At 43.8% G+C, this 16,523-nt stretch overlaps 1 protein-coding gene across 1 annotated transcript in view; it reads left to right on the top strand.

The window, feature by feature from the left end:
• The window catches only part of PIR (pirin), a 95,488-nt gene that overhangs the window by 53,048 nt on the left and 25,917 nt on the right, over positions 1–16,523 (top strand). The window contains exon 6 of the mRNA XM_056131230.1: positions 5,493–5,577. Within this exon, the coding sequence (XP_055987205.1) occupies positions 5,493–5,577 (85 nt within the window). The remainder of the gene's footprint in view (positions 1–5,492; positions 5,578–16,523) is intronic.

A 16,523-nucleotide genomic window follows, 5' to 3' on the forward strand; every position in this document is an offset into this window, starting at 1 on the left:
GCCCAGTAACGTCTCCATTGTGAGACGTACACAGATCTATCAAACACCCATAAGATGTCTAAACATTTAGACCCATAGTTTCACTATAAAGGAAAGAAAGTGCTAGAAATAGGGGTCAAAGACATTCATCAGAAGTTAACCGCTGATGCAGTAAAACCAGCCAACATCATGCCCCACGTCAGAGAGATGAGCTCACGGGAGAGTAAGTGTCCGGAAAGAGGTAAAAAAAAAACTTTCCTATGGGAGACTGGCTGCTGGCATTGTGGGGGCAGTTTTTTGGCACAGTATGCTTAAGAAACTAGAGAGAGAACTGGCATGTGCTTCCTGCAAAAAATCACTCACTCCCAGAAGGGTTTTGAGATAGCTCCCCCCCCCCCCACACACACACACACAAGAAGGTGAAAGCACTTCCCACAGCCTGACAAGACAAGTTGGTTGTCCCCTGCTTTTAGGGCACAGCAGCGTGGTGGTCACAGTATCATCACTTGGGGTATAGGGAGGGACACTGAGCTAAAAGTAGTGGCCAAAAGCAAGAGACCTCTTTTAACTTGCTCATGCGCGGGGGCACTCTCGTCTCTTTGTCATGGCAAGGCATGTCCCGGCCACATGGCCTCCATGTGGAAGTGATTGAATCTCCTAATGAAGACCACCTGGATGCATGAAAGCAAAGGAAGGAAGCCAGCTTGACTAGGGATCATACTGAAAGCCCGGGCGAGTGGCCAGTCTTTGAAGGCTAGAAGATGAAGGTAGAAGGGGTGCGGAAGGAAGTGGTCTTGTGAGCCTCATTTTGTTGTGGTGGTTTTCCAGTCATTACAGGCATTGCCTCTTGTGTAGACTCATTAAGGGTTTCATTCTGAAGCGTTTATGAAGAGACACGAGGCTTGTCTGAGTATGGTGGCGTCCGTGTTGTCATCAGCCAGGCCACATTTGTCTTTAACTAACTTTAAGAGTAAGCCACTGGCCTTCTTTCTAGAGGCTTTGCCTCAGTGATGTTTGAACTCTAAGATTTGAAGCCTTTCAAGTATAGAGGAGCACTGTTAATCAGAACCGAAACGGACAAAAGGAAAGAAACCCGTGGCACTGATGAGATTTAAGAATATTCATTCTGTTCCTGCTGAAACAGATTTTTCGAGCAATGGTTTGTTTTAGGTTGTCACGGGCCAATTTAATCCTGTGGAAATAGATACATTGATGGCTGTTTTAAGAAAAAATATGTTTAATTAGATTCTCTTTCTATTTTGAGACCTATAATAGTTTAGTACTATACAAAAAAATAAACAAAACACAGGAAGGAATGTGCCTAGTGGTGATATTTCTTTATGGTAGCAAATCAGCAGCTTGGATGATAGGAAAAATTAAATCTAGGTTTCCTCAAAGTGCATCAGATGCTGGTGTCATCCTTTGAGTGAAATGAATGTAATTTACATTTGCTTTCTCAACAGTGACTATGGGAGATCAAAATTTCTAAAGCAAAATCTACCTTCCGGGGGCTGGAGCAATAGCACAGCGGGTAGGGCGTTTGCCTTGCATGCAGCCAACATGACCAATACAGGTTCGATTCCCAGCATCCCATATTGTCCCCCGAGCACCGCCAGGAGTGATTCCTGAGTTGCATGAGCCAGGAATAACCCCTGAGCATCGCCGGGTGTGACCCAAAAAGCAAAAAAAAAAATCTACCTTCCTTTCAAAAACTGCACACAGACACACACAGATATACCCGCCACCTCCTTATGGGACTAATGTCCAAGTTGAGTTTTATTGCAGTATGGATTAATTGAAATAGAATAATATACATTCTGGTTTGGAGTGGTTGTTTATTCAAAATATGCATTGTAGTGAAACCTTCTCGAATCCAATTTTCAGTACAAAAAATAATATTACAATCAGAAGCTGTTTTGGACTATAATCCTTATAAAGACTACCTTCACAGTGAACTAGAAGAAATCGTCTTTATCTCTCTTCATGCTGTAAGGCAACAGGATCCGTTTGAAACTTTATGCTGTTTCTAAACACTGTTGGTGTGTAAGATCTTGTTAATACATAGTTAAATACAGAATGTTGTGTGGTTGTGTGCCTGCATGCACGTGTCTGTGTAGTTGCAGTCTCGGAGAGATATTTTCCTTTTTTTCTTTTTGGGTCACATCCAGCGATGCACAGGGGTTATTCCTGACTCATGCAATCAGTAATTACTCCTCATGGTGCTCAGGGGACCACATGGGATGCTGGGAATAGAACCCGGGTTGGCCAAGTGCAAGGCAAACGCCCTACCCACTGTGCCATCACTCCAGCCCTAAGATAGGTTCATTTTTAAAAACATATAGATTAGGTGGAGAAACTGTGTCAGAAAGAAGAGACAGCCAGGAAGTCAGGGCCAATGACTGAGGTTGAAGGCAGGATTATAGCCAATAAACTAGCGGTTACCCCTCACCTCCCTTAACCCCTGATATCCTTCACCCCAGCAACAGGTCCACTTCTACACAGCTCTAGTCTGAGCAATCAGAAGGAAATTTTCAAGAGGAAAACATTCCTTTTCTGACTCAGAACTTCAGCCCCAGAAATAGACAAAAAGATCATTAAGCCCCAGCATGAGAGTTTCCAATGAACCAAGCCCAGAAGATAAGCGCTCTGCTCAGCAGCGGGGGAAGCTTGCTAGCCTCCACGCCTGCTACTTTCAGGCTCAGCCTGGCTTTGGCGACCAGACATCAAGTCAAACAGAAAGCGAGGGTCTCTTTGCAGTTTCCAGGGATAGAGTCCAGCTGCCACTGAGGCGGAGGTTAGGACAGGCTAAAACATAGCGGGAATCCTTTAGCTGGAAGAATGCAAGATATTGCCCAGCCCGTCAGTCATCTGATACTGTGTGAAATTTACCCTTGATCTTTTCAGAGGTAATTCTAGAAGTCTTCATCAGGCAAAACCAGATCCATTCCAGATGGTGCCCTACACAGCTAATTACCCTGGAGAATTAGACCTCGTGTCCCTAGGGGGCTGCCCTTGCTATGTGCTTTCTTCAGGGTCTTCAGATTGATTGTCAATCTTTGGCCTTGGGCTGCACTTGATGTCACAGGTCTCTCTGGTTTCATTTCTTTGTACACAGGGGAGTTTGCTTTTCCAGCTTGGACACCATCCTGATGCAGCTTGACCTTCTAACCCATTTAAAATCACCCACCAGACTATTGAAAGCCCAGTGTGTCATTACATGAGACATCCATATGAAAAGGAACAATCTAATTTTTTTTGCTTTTTGGGTCACACCTGGCAATGCACAGGAGTTACTCCTGGCTCTGCACTCAATAATTACCCCTGGAAGTGCTCAGGGAACCATATGGGATGCTGGGAATCAAACCCGGGTCGCCTGTGTGCAAGCCAAACGCCCTACCTGCTGTGCTATCGCTCCAGCCCCCAGGAACAATCTATTGATAACTTTATTTATAATTCTCTATTCCAAGGTTCAGTGTCCAAAGCTATACTTTGACCAAACTAAACCTGCCCAGAGACAGATTTATGAAAACTTGATAAGTTTACTGCAAATTTATTGGTATGCATGCAGCTTTCCATTATGAAACATCTTTCAGTAAATATTTTTGAACACCTACCATGCAGTAAGCCCTTAGGATAGGCTCTGGGTGAAAAGGGTGAAGATGTTCACATCCCCCTGCAGCTAATTTAGTTATTCTGTGCAAGATATCTTTATGAAGGATGGTAGGTAATTATGCAGATAATTCAAAACCTCCTTTGTACCCCTTCCTAGTTACTGATCTTTTACTTAACAGATGCATTTTTGCCTCGTTTTCTGTCTTCCTTCATTTGCTCAATATTATGCTTGTGCAATTCATCTCAGTTGTTGCACAGAATTGAGTTGATTAATTCTGCTTGCTGTATGTATTTCATTGTATAAGTATGCTATAATTCATTTGTCTAGTCTCTCTTTTTTTTTTTTTTTGCTTTTTGGGTCACACCCAGAGGTGTTCAAGGGTTACTCCTGGCTCTGCGCACAGGAATTACTCCTGGTGGTGCATGAGGCACCATATGGGATGCTGGGAATCGAACCTGGGTCGGCCATGTGCAAGGCAAATGCCCTACCCGCTGGACTATTGTTTCAGTCCCCCTCCAGTCTCTTATTAAAGGAATTTGGGGTTCTCCAGTTTGGGGCTGTTACTAATGGTAGCACTAGTACGATTCATGTACATATCACTATGCAAACATTTTTGTTGGGGATATACAGTGAGCTGTACTGTATAGTCATAGATTATGCATACATTCATCTGTAAAACATACTGCCAAGGGGCTGGAGCAATAGCACAGCGGGTAGGGCATTTGCCTTGCACGCGGCCAACCTGGGTTCGATTCCCAGCATCCCATATGGTCCCCTGAGCACCGCCAGGGGTAATTCCTGAACGCAGAGCCAGAAGTAACCCCTGTGCATCGCCGGGTGTGACCCAAAAAGCAAAAACAAAACAAAACAAAACAAAAAACATACTGCCAAGCAATCTTTAGGAGTTTATACCAAGTTAGAGTTAAAGTACGAAAATTCCTGTTACTCCAGGGGACAGAGAAATGATATCGAGAGTTTAAAGCCTTGCCTTGCACTGAGCCCAGTTCAACCCCTGGCTCTACCAGGAGTGAGTGACTCCTGAGCACTGCCAGACATGGCCCCCAAGACAAAAACAAAAGTTTCAGATCTTTGACATCCTTTCCAAATATGGTGTTCTTTTCATTTGGGTTATTTTTCCAAAATACAATGGACTTTCAGCTGCCATTTCAGCTGCCATATTAAAAAATGTAAGTTCTATTTAAAAAAAGTAGGACCACTAGGATTTCTGATAGACAATGAGGCATAAAATTTATACCAACACTGATAATCTCTTGAATTTTGGTGTATGTCAGTGCTTTAGAATAGTATCATATTGAACTGCAAACCCTGCTTAGCTGTGCCGAAATCAGAGCCACTGTTTATGTAAAATCTTGTGCAAGTTTTCATTTCTTTTTACATTTGAAGTGTGGCTTTTCCAAGCCAGCAGTGAATAGCGGGCCATACCCCTACCCCAGAGGGTCAAGTTAGAACAAATATTTCAGGGCCCCTTTATTTTTGCAATTTCCAATTGGACATGACTTCTGTAAAATGGAGGGACCCACAAAATATACATCTGAACGTGAAATGACCTACCATAGCAAGCAGAATATTGGAAGTGGAAAAAAAATGTTGGAGTAAACTACTGGCCAGAAAACTATTAATGTCAGACCATATTTGAGAAATGGCAGCTGAAAGTCCACTGACATCCTGAAACTACCTTTCACACCACTGTTAAGGTAGGAAGATAACATTCGGAACAAGAGAATCAAGAGGGGACTATATTGATCTTTCATCACCTACCCCCTAGGACTCCCTGGAGAAGAATTGCAAGTGTTGTGACTCCAGAGTCCAGATCTATGACTGTTGAAGTAAAACCAGATCTCATTTAGGGAAGATGCTAACAGTGTCTCTTTCCTTTCAGTCCAGGGTTTACACACGCACACCAACCTTGTATTTGGACTTCAAATTGGACCAAGGAGCAAAGCATTCACAACCGATTCCTCAAGGTAGGATGGGTTCTGGGATGCAGTTATCATTTCAGGGGAAAAATATCAAGAGGCCACTTGATCTGGTATGTGATTGTTTCTGACCCTCTGCCTGAGCTTTGTTCATGCTTAGTTCTGTCAAAATTAGCAAATACTGTTGGGGAGGAACAGATAGCTCTGAAAGTCAAAAGGAATACACAACTGTTAGAGCTTGACCACCCAGCCTGCCACCACCTCCACCTTTCAGATATAAGCACTGAAGGCCCACCAGATTAGTCAGGTAGCACATAACGGCGTTTTGACGTTAGTACCTAGTAACATTGCAGTACACCCTGCCGGGTTCTTGGACTGTGGGAACAACAAGAAGCCACGGGCTACCCATTCTTTTTCCAGCATGCCCTCCTGACTGTCACTGTCACAGTCACTGTCCTCCCGTTGTTCATCGATTTGCTCGAGCGGGCCCAGTAACGTCTCCATTGGAGACTTTTGTTGTTACTATGTTTGGCATATCGAATACATCATGGGTAGCTTGCCAGGCTCTGCCGTGCGGGTGAGATACTCTCGGTAGCTTGCCGGCTCTCTGAGAGGGGCGGAGGAATCGAACTCGGGTCCTGACTAATTATGCCAGCAAATTGAGAAGCACTGACTAGCATCACTCTGTGATATTTGCGCAACAGAATTGCCTAACCATGCTTTTCTCAGACCATCCCCAAAGTTAAGTGATACATGACCGTAATTTCTTGTTCCTGGGTACACAGAGATTTGGGGAGCAAGGCAGTATTGTTTCCTGTGCCTCCTGATTTCCCTTGCCATTCTTGATTTGCAGTGTTCCTGATGTTAATCTGATCTGTATTGTGTATGTTTTCATTTCATTTAACAGAAAGTAAAAGGAGTTTAGAGTTTTCATTTTATTAGCTTCTTCACAGTGCTGGGGATTCGATCTAGGTCTCATGAATGCAGGCCATCCATTTTACCAGCCTTATTTTATTTTATGCTTTCATTAAATAAAATTTTATAAACCAATGTCCATTTTGAATTATTCATGTGCACATGCACTTTTTTTAAAATCAGAGATGAGGTATTTCTTTACAAAGGTAGTATTGTGGAGGACTTACATTTAATTCTAGACATTTATATTCAATTTCAAGTTTAAAAATGGTTACACCTGAGTCTTTAGACATCAACCTTTGATTCAGTACTTTCTTCTGTGATTTTTTCTCATGATGGCTATTTTTAGTGCATTTGAAGGGTGTAGATTGGGCTGGAGAGATGGTACAGCAGGTACGGCATTTACCTTGCATGTGAATGACCCAGGTTCAATCACTGACACCCCATATAATTCCCCAAGGCCCGCTAGAGTGATTGTTGAGCACAGGGCCAGGAGTAATTCCTGAGCATTGCTAGGTGTTATCTAAAAACAAAGGAAAAAAGCAGTTTAGATGAACTCAATCCTATGCCTTCCTAATTCTAATCTGTGTGATTGCATATAAGCTTTAGCTTTAGTGTAGTGATTTTAAAATTTTTAGTTTATGTTTGCTTTCTTCTGATCCCTTTTCCTTCCTCATCTCCCCATTGCAATGTCTCTCTGTACAGTCCATATCCAGGATATCGCCCAGGTATATCCTTGAATTCCACCCTGCTGTATTTTTTTTATTCTTACCTTTCTACACTGAAGAGTGGATGTAAATATATGCATGTACAGAGTTCTTGGGCTGGAGCGATAGCACAGCGGTAGGGCGTTAGCCTTGCACGCAGGGAACATGGCCGACCCAAGTTCGATTCCTCCGCCCCTCTCGGAGAGCCCAGCAAGCTACCGAGAGTATCTCGCCCACACGGCAAAAGTCTGGCAAGCTCCCCGTGACGTATTCAATATGCCAAACACAGTAACAAGTCTCACAATGTTACTGGGCCCACTCGAGTAAATTGATGAACAATGGGAAGACTGTGACCGTGACAGAGTTCTTTGGCTATGGTCTTACTAAAGTGAAATCATTTACAATATGTTTGCCTCTTGCTTTTGTGACCTGAACAATATTGCATGGAAATCCCTCCTCGTCTACCTCTGTGTCTCTCCCCTAGCAATATCTGCTGTCAACCGTTGTCTGTGGTACATTCAGTTATTCCCATCAACAGATACTCCCTTTACCCCCAGTGCTTGACTACTGCACACCAGGCTGCAGTGAACATCCTAGTACATCTGTCCTTCCATGTGGGGACAAGTTTCTGTGTATAGACACAGGCCGAAGCATACCTAATTTTAAAAGATGCTGTTAAGCTACGGTTGAGAAAGGCAGCCCTATTTGCTGCAGGAGTATAAGAAAGTACCACCTGCCACCACTGCTGAATCTGGTTCATGGTTGGTTTTCATTTGCTTGTTTTTGCTCTATTCTGAACCACAGTCTGCCTTATTGCCTTGTAAAAGGAGGTTTATTGGTCAGTTTATAAACATCTGTTTCTATGTGATTTTTCTCATTATGAATTTTCAACCTCAGATTTGTTTTCAAACACATTTTTGGAGGGATACACAAGCCAGTAATTTAGAAGTGCGTGCCTATAGGGTCACTTGAAGCAAGTCTATTGGAAATTCCACTATGAAGAAGAACTTGTCTTTTCTATCCCTTCTGGTTACAGCGTACCTTCTCCTTTACACTATCTCGCTCTCTCCTTCTCTTACAGTATGTTCGCCTCTTGCATTTGTGAAGAACCCAATGCAGGAAACCCAAATGCTGACATTTCTGTTTAGTAGCGGAAAAGCAACTCAGGTGTTACAAAGCATTTACCAGTCACGCTATTGATCCTACTCACTGCTTCTAAACAAACATACTGGGTGGTAAAATTATCCATTTTGGAGGGGGGCTCCCAAGTGGTGCTCCGGAAGGCCCATGACCCTACCTGCCTTTCTGGGTTCTTACCCAACAGGGTTAGAGGTTCAGTGCAAGGGTCTACATAGGCCATGTTGCTTGACATGCAGTACCAGGGGATCTCAAGGGCTGCACTCAGCAGAGCTCAGGGGACAATCATGTGACACCAGAGATTGAATCTGGGTCAACTGCATGCTCGGCATGTGCCCTAGCTATAGTACCATCTCCCGACCCTGCTTTGTTTTATTTTCAAGTCCTTAAAGGTCACCTTTTGCCTTTTTTGGTTATTTTTTATTGAATAATTTTCTTTTGGCACTCTTTGCTAGTTACAAGGACCAGAGGCTATTCCAGGTACATTCATTCTTGCGGTTCACCCAGAAGATCTTTATTAAAGGTCTGTTGACACCAAGCTAGATCTTGATGATAATATTTAACTTGTGCCACTAAAGAGGTTCATAGGTCACAGAGAACTTATTGGAGACAAGCAACAACAAATACCGAACAGTAAAATATCAGTGCAAGGCAGCACACATTTAATTGTGATAACAGTAGTTGACTGTATTTGCATAAGGAATTCAAGGAGGGGAATCTATGTATATTGAGAACAGGCAAGAGGGAAATCCAGTTTGATGGTAGAGAAAATGAGCATTGCTCTGGGAATGAAATCCAAGTTTCAGTCAATTTTTCTGGTCTCAAGTTTCTTGAATGATCAAGCTAGATAAAAATCGCCATCCCTGGGGCTGGAAAGATAGCACAGCGGGCAGGGTGTCTGCCTTGCACGCGGCCGACCCGGGTTCGATTCCCAGCATCCCATATGGTCCCCTGAGCACCGCCAGGAGTAACTCCTGAGTGCAGAGCCAGGAGTAACCCCTGTGCATCGCCAGGTGTGACCCAAAAAGCAAAAAAAAAAATCACCATCCTTTAGGAAAGGGAGTAGAGGAAATAGTATGAGGTTCTGGGTCTTACTGTTTTGGACCAAATTACTCCAGTTTTTAAGCATCTACTTCTTCATCTGAAAATGGAGACTAGATGAGATAATCCATATAAAGAACTATGCAACATATGATTAATCGCTGCCCCAAGGTCTGGTATGAAACCTAAAACCTTTGACAAACTCCTAGGTGATAGGGTGAGTCTTTTATTCATAAACCCCCCTTTTAACTATTTGAGTTTCAGCTAATGAAGTGGCCGTAGGAAAGGGAACTGCCTGTCAGAGCAATCAGTCTTATCATTGAAAGGCTGGGAATTTCCACTTACACATCAACACGGCATTGCCCATCTGTGGGTGAGCTACCAGTCACCACTAATCCTTCCTATCCTCTGGAAGAGGGTACTTAAGAGTGGCATAATAACCAAAAGTCAGTGATTTAATTAAGCATGCTTACAGTATCAAGTCTTAATAAAATTCCAACCAAAAGTGTCAGCACTCTGGGTGAACACCTATAGTGCCACAAAAGTGGTGTGCCCCCACTATCAGGGACTTCTGTAAATTAGGACCTTTTGGCCTAACCCTCTATGTCTCATCTGTCTGTTGATCTGTATCTGTTTTTTTTTTTTTTTTGCTTTTGCTTTTTGGAGACCACACCCAGGAGTGCACAGGGGTTAGTCCTGGCTCTGCACTCAGGAATTATTCCTGGTGGTGCTTTGGGACCATATGGGATGTTGGGGATTGAACCTAGTTTGGCTGCATGCAAGGCAAATGCCCTACCCACTGTACTATTGCTCCGGCCCCCATGATCGGTATCTGTGGAGAAGGGAATTTTGTTGCTGTTTTGGGGCCACACCCAGTGCAGGTTAGGTGTTACTCTTGGCTCTGTGCTCAGGAATTACTCCTGGCAGTGCTCTGGGGACTATATGGGATGCCAGGGATCGAACCTAAGCTGGCTGCATGCAAGGAAAGTGCCCTCCCCGCTCTACTATTAATTCACTCCAGCCCTATTGATCAATTTATTTTTGCTTTTTTTGGGGGGGGGTCACACCCAGCGATGCACAGGAGTTACTCCTGGCTCTGCACTCAGGAGTTACTCCTGGCGGTGCTCAGGGGACCATATGGGATGCTGGGAATCGAACCCGGGTCAGTCGTGTGCAAGGCAAACGCCCTACCTGCCGTGCTATCTCTTCAGCCCCTGATCAATTTATTTTTTAAAAAACTGATAAAAGTGTTTCTCTTGGTACCAGAGTCTATGATAGCAAATTTTCAGACTTCAGGTTTCAGAAACCCCCAATTTATCGCCAGTTAGCCAGATGTACATGCAGCAACTTTGGATTTGTGAATAGCATCTTAAGTGGACACCATTTCATGGTACTGAGCCCTTAACTTTTTTTTTTCTTTTTGGTTCACACTCAGCAATGCTCACAAGTTACTCCTGACTCTGCACTCAGGAATTACTCCTGGTGGTGCTTGGAGGACCACATGGGATTCTGGGAATCAAACCCAGGTCGGGGGCGTGCAAGGCATATGCCCTACCCACTGTACTACCTACCACTCCATCCCAGATTCCTTAACTTTCGAGATGTTTTAACTCAACATCTCAGAGAAGAGCCCATGTGCTTTGTATCAGAAGGGCTGTAAAGACTAGAAAGTTTTTTTTAAATACCTTGTGTCCCAAGTATTGGTTTTTATTATATATCATTAAAAACAAGGCAACAAAGACAGGAAAGGTCACATAAACTTCTGATCCCTAAAAACCACGGGTTGAATATGAGAGACGCAAATTTAAAATTAAAACGCTTTTTGTATGCTTTTAACACGAATGCTTTATTTATTAACTACGAGAGGGGTATTACTGATACCCCAACTTAACAAAGGAGAAAACTGAAGAAGAGAGAGGTTAAAGAGAAATACAAGAATGATACAAAATGAGTAACAAAGGCAAACATTGGCAGAACTAGTCTGGGGAATACAGAGTGATCAATTGGTTAACAGGTAAAGGAATTTACATAGAACCATTTTTTCCCTTATATATTCAAAGAGATAAATACAGTGTATTTAAATGATTAGAAATCTTATATTTAGGCATCTTTGACTGGATGTATTTACCTGCATTACAGTTTAGATTGTTTTGGGCATCTATCCCTGAAGTACAATTTCAAAACTCTTCTCAAACAAATTCAAAAATGTTATGGCTACCATTTGTGTGTTTCTTCCTAAGGCATCCTGGTGTGTACTGCATCTTCTCTTGTCCTTCTTCTAATATGATTATATTTTGCAAATATTTTGGAAGAAGATTCTGGCAAAGGCACTAATCTGGGCATAAGTTGGAATAAGCCCAAAAGTTAACTTTATGTCCTCGAATTGCTTTTAGTCTATGTGACTCCATCACAGAGCCATAATCCATTATATTTCAGTGATGTTTTGTGAGTTAAGTCCCCATTGTTATATAGCTAGTGATTTAAGAGAGGTGAAAGTATCTATAAACAAAGTCGAAGTATTGCTCTCAGGACTTAAAAAAGACCTTGAGAGGAAAAGTTTCACCTGCATATTAAGACTCACAGAAAGCGTATTATAGCTGACATAGTATTTAAGTTTAAGAGATTTAACAAGATCGAAACCCATAGCCAATTTTATGTATACTGTTCTATTCTGGAAATGTTATCTGTCAAGAGAGGGTTTCTAATTACCAGTTAATGTGAACTTTTAACTGGTTATGCAGAGGCACCAGGTTTGTAAGACTTGACAGTTTCGAACCAGATCTCTTCGACAGCTTTCTGGCCCAGGTCAAGCATTTTCTGCAAGTGCTTCCACCCGTGCTTTGCACTAATCAGGAGATAGTCGCTGTTATCTGGGTGCATCTGGCAAGAGTACGCACCGATGACAAGCGACTGACAAAAACGGCCACAGACAAGTAGGTACAAAGCATCCCTCTCGACAGGTGTCAGTGGAATGACACTTTCAAATCCTGCCAGGATATAACCTCCAACCTGGATCGGATTCTTACTTTCGAGCATCATATACATGATCAAGATTGCTACTTCAAACACATAGTAGCCATAGCTCATATCACCAAAATCTAAAATCCCAGACACATGGTACACAGAATCTCCAGACTCTAACTCCTCAGACTCCACCAGAATGTTATAGTCATTCAGATCGCCATGGTTGATACATTCGCGAAACTGACTAAATTTGGTGGTGATCTGATCCTTAAACATCTGAATGACATACTCAATCACCTCTCGATTTTGACCCATGCCCAGGGAACACAGATACCGCTCCAGAAGGGGAACATTTTTCAGATTCCAGATGAAGTTCTCCCTATAGAGACTGCTTAAACTGGGATGCTGGAATTTCTCCAGCTCCTTATCCATTCTGGCAGCTACCCTGCCGATCTCATAGAGCAGCTGGGGATTAATGGGCACCTCGGCAATGGGTCTTCCTGGGAGGTAGGTGAGCAGCCTCACCAGGTGGCTTTTGGTTACAGAGCCATGATCTATGGTAATAATAGAGGTGATGTTGTTTTTCTTACTATAGCACAGAGAGGCTGTTGGAAACCCAGCATCTCTCAGAAACATGCTGACGTGACTCTGCACGTCAACCAGGGCTGGCGTTTCGGTGGACAAGGCATTGTTGATCTTGAGGACATAGTCGGGCAGCCGTCCACCCCCCGCAGCGGCTCCACTGGTTTTAATGAACACCAGGAAATTCTGGTCGTCGTAGCTGGGGAGTGGCTGGATCCTGGAGACTTTCAGCCCGAATATCGATTCCACCAGCACGGCAGCTTGAGTCTCGTTGAATGTGGGCCGGGCAAGAGCCTGAGACGGCTGATCATCTCCGCTTGCCATGGTGCCTGGGGGAGAGGGGGAACTCTCGTGAGGGATTGGCCGGGACAAGGGGACGAGGGGGTGAAGTCACCAAAGAGGTGGTTTTCACGGGAGTCGGCTGCACAGCCCCTCCAGGGAGTCTTCCCATCACTTGGCAGCTCGGAATGGCTTCCAATCTGTGGGCTGAACCCAGTTCTAGCGGGATTTCACTTTATGGAATTTAGCCTCTCTGCCTCAGTGCAGGACAAAAGCAAAGTGCTACTGATATCCCCTACCTAGCCCTGCCATCAGCCCCAACTGACTGACCAGCCTGAACCCTGGGACCAATCCCAGAATGCCTGGCTGTAGGGTTCCACTGCCCAAGAGCCAAATTGCTTCTGGTCCCTCATGAATGAGTTAACCAGGAGCCACCCATGACCGGCAGGCCCACTTTTAGGGTCAGCACTTGTCTTTATTGTGCCACCAATGGAGTAGCCCCGGAATGGTCCCCTGCAGCCCGAGCCATCTGCTTTTCTTTTAACCACCTCCCCTCAGTTAAATTCCACTACAGAATCTAAGACTGGCTAAATGCATTTAATCTGGGTGTTTTGCTGCATCAAATATTCCCTGATATGCGTTAGCCAGGGCCTGGGTGCTGCACATGCATTATTTCTAACATACTGGTTTGGTAACTCATGGCAAATGGATTAAAACATGGATGTCTGGTGTCTGTCGAGATTTTGATGTAAGCTGTACAATTTAATGTTAACTCGATAGTTTCATTAGTGAGCAAATGGGCTAGAAATGGAGGCATGAACTCCCTCTGCCATCCCATTCCTGATATCAGGAAAATGCCTAGGTCCTCAGGAATATCCACTTTAGGGCAACTGGAAACAATTTTTATAACTCAGACTAGGTTTTATCTGAATTCCTTCCCATAAACAGTATCGGAATCGATTTTTACCATCTATTTCCTTCTGGCAAGGCACATTTCCCTGGGTTGTGCTAATCTCGCGGAACACAGATGTTTCACGCAGAGATGGTCTGGAAGGCAGTGGGGTCTCAGGAATTGAGCCGGGCAATGCATCACTTACCAAGAATCCGATTTGCTGAGTCTCGGACAGTACTCGATTACTCGCACACAGGTCACACGTATCTCAGCTAAAATACATACAAGGAATTATTGTTAATTCCTGCAGTCACTTTTCCATGTCTTGCAAAGCAATCTCATTTTCCCTGCTATAAACTGATCAAGAGATAGCACTGTTAAGTTTCAATTCATTGGAGCCATAAATCTATTTCTAGGAAAAAAAACTTTTCCAAGAAATTGCTGCTTTCTGTTTCTTCATATTCCCTGACTTCTGACTGTATATAACTTTGGCCCACAATTGTTGGCTCTAAAAATGGTATGTGCCCCAGCCAAGAAATAAGGGCAGTGGTGAAAATCTGAAAGAGGGGAGGAAACAGATTCCTCCCTCTGAGAATCCACAAGGGAGCCCCTCCTGCCTATTCCTTGATTGTAGACCCTTGGCACCCATTTTGAGACTTTCAACCTCCTCAAGAAATGTAAGGTAATATATTTGGGTTATTTGAAGTCATCAGCTTTGTTACAGCAGCTGATGCAACATATAGCCAGGAATAGTGGGTAGAAACGTGTTTCTAAATACTTCGGGGATGTTGAGTCATACCCACTGGTGCTCAGGAGTTATTCCAGTCTCTGTGTTCAGGAGTCACTCCTGAGAGTGCTAAAGGAACAGTATCTTAAGGGTATGTAAGACATTCTTTATTTCAGGTCTCTAGAACTTATAATATTAATGCCAGAATGGATATGAAGTGTCTATGTCCAGAACCCATGACACTTAGACGGCTGTGTGTGGGGGCTGGAGCAATAGCACAGCGGATAGGGCGTTTGCCTTGTACGCAGCCAACATGGCCTACCCGGGTTCAATTCCCAGCATCCCATATGGTCCCCCAAGCACTGCCAAGAGTAATTCCTGAGTGCATGAGCCAGGAATAATCCCTGAGCATCGCCGGGTGTGACCCAAACAGCAAAAAAAAAAAAAAAAAAAGAAGGCTGTGTGTGTACCCAGTAACAATGCAACCTAATGCCTAATTTAGTGATCACAGAGCAACTGAGAGCTCCCTTAAAACTCGCTAGGCTGGGGCTGGAGCAATAGCACAGCGGGTAGGGCGTTTGCCTTGCACGCAGCTGACCCGGGTTCGATTCCCAGCATCCCATATGGTCATGGTCCCCTGAGCACCGCCAGGAGTGACTCCTGAGTGCAGAGCCAGGAGTAACCCCTGTGCATTGCTGGGTGTGACTCAGAAAGCAAAAAAAAAAAAAAAAAAAAAAACCTCCCTAGGCTAACCAAGCATAGGCATTTGACTGCTGGCTCTTTTTTTTTTTTGCCTTTGCCTTTTTTGGGTGTCACCTGGCAATGCTCAGGGCTGACTCCTGGTTCTCCACTCAGGAGTCACTCCTGGCCATGCTTGAGGGACCATACGGGACGTTGGGGGTAGAACTCCAGTCAGCCACATGCAAGGCAAATGCTTTCCCCACTAGATTATCGCTCCAGCACTGTAACCCCCATCTTATCACCACATATAAAGGTGAGAGGTGTTCATTTTGAAGTTCTGGCGCTTGTATTTAAAAACCCAAACAATTGCAACCTAGGGGGAAACTTTTTCCTATAGGAGAGTACACATCAACATCACTAAGACTTCACTCCCTAAAAGGCTACCCAAAAACGAAGAAATCAATGAGACTGAACTAATAAGAATTTGTGAAATTCGTTATTTTTTATTTTTAAATTTTTATCTATTTATTTTTGCTTTTGGGGGTCACACCTGGCGATACACAGGGGTTACTCCTGGCTCTGCACTCAGGAATAACTCCTGGCGGTGCTCAGGGGACCATATGGGATGCTGGGAATCGAACCGGTCAACTGCTTGTAAGACAAACACCCTACCCACTGTACTATCGCTCCAGCCCCAGTCATCATATTTTTTTAATTGAATCACTGGTAGTGATTACAATGCTGTTCATGATCACGTTTCAATCATAGTGTTTCAACACTCATCCATCTACCAGTGTACGTTTCCCAGCACCAATGTCCCCAATATCTCTCCTGCCCCCCCTAACCTGCCTCTGTGGCAGGCTCCTTTCTCCCGCCCCCCCCCCTTGCTCTGCTTTTGAGAAATGATCACGCCGGATAAGAACTGAGTACTTAAAGTAGGTAAAAGGAAAACCGTAATAACTTAATTTTAACATATTAATTCATAAATAAGACTAATAATGAGATCACTCTGAATGAGGAACACATTTAGCAACATAAGCTTTTTGGAATGTCAATTCTCAGGAGACAG

Source organism: Sorex fumeus, unplaced genomic scaffold (assembly GCF_029834395.1).
Source record: "Sorex fumeus unplaced genomic scaffold, SorFum_2.1 ptg000086l, whole genome shotgun sequence".
Taxonomy (NCBI): Eukaryota; Metazoa; Chordata; class Mammalia; order Eulipotyphla; family Soricidae; genus Sorex; species Sorex fumeus.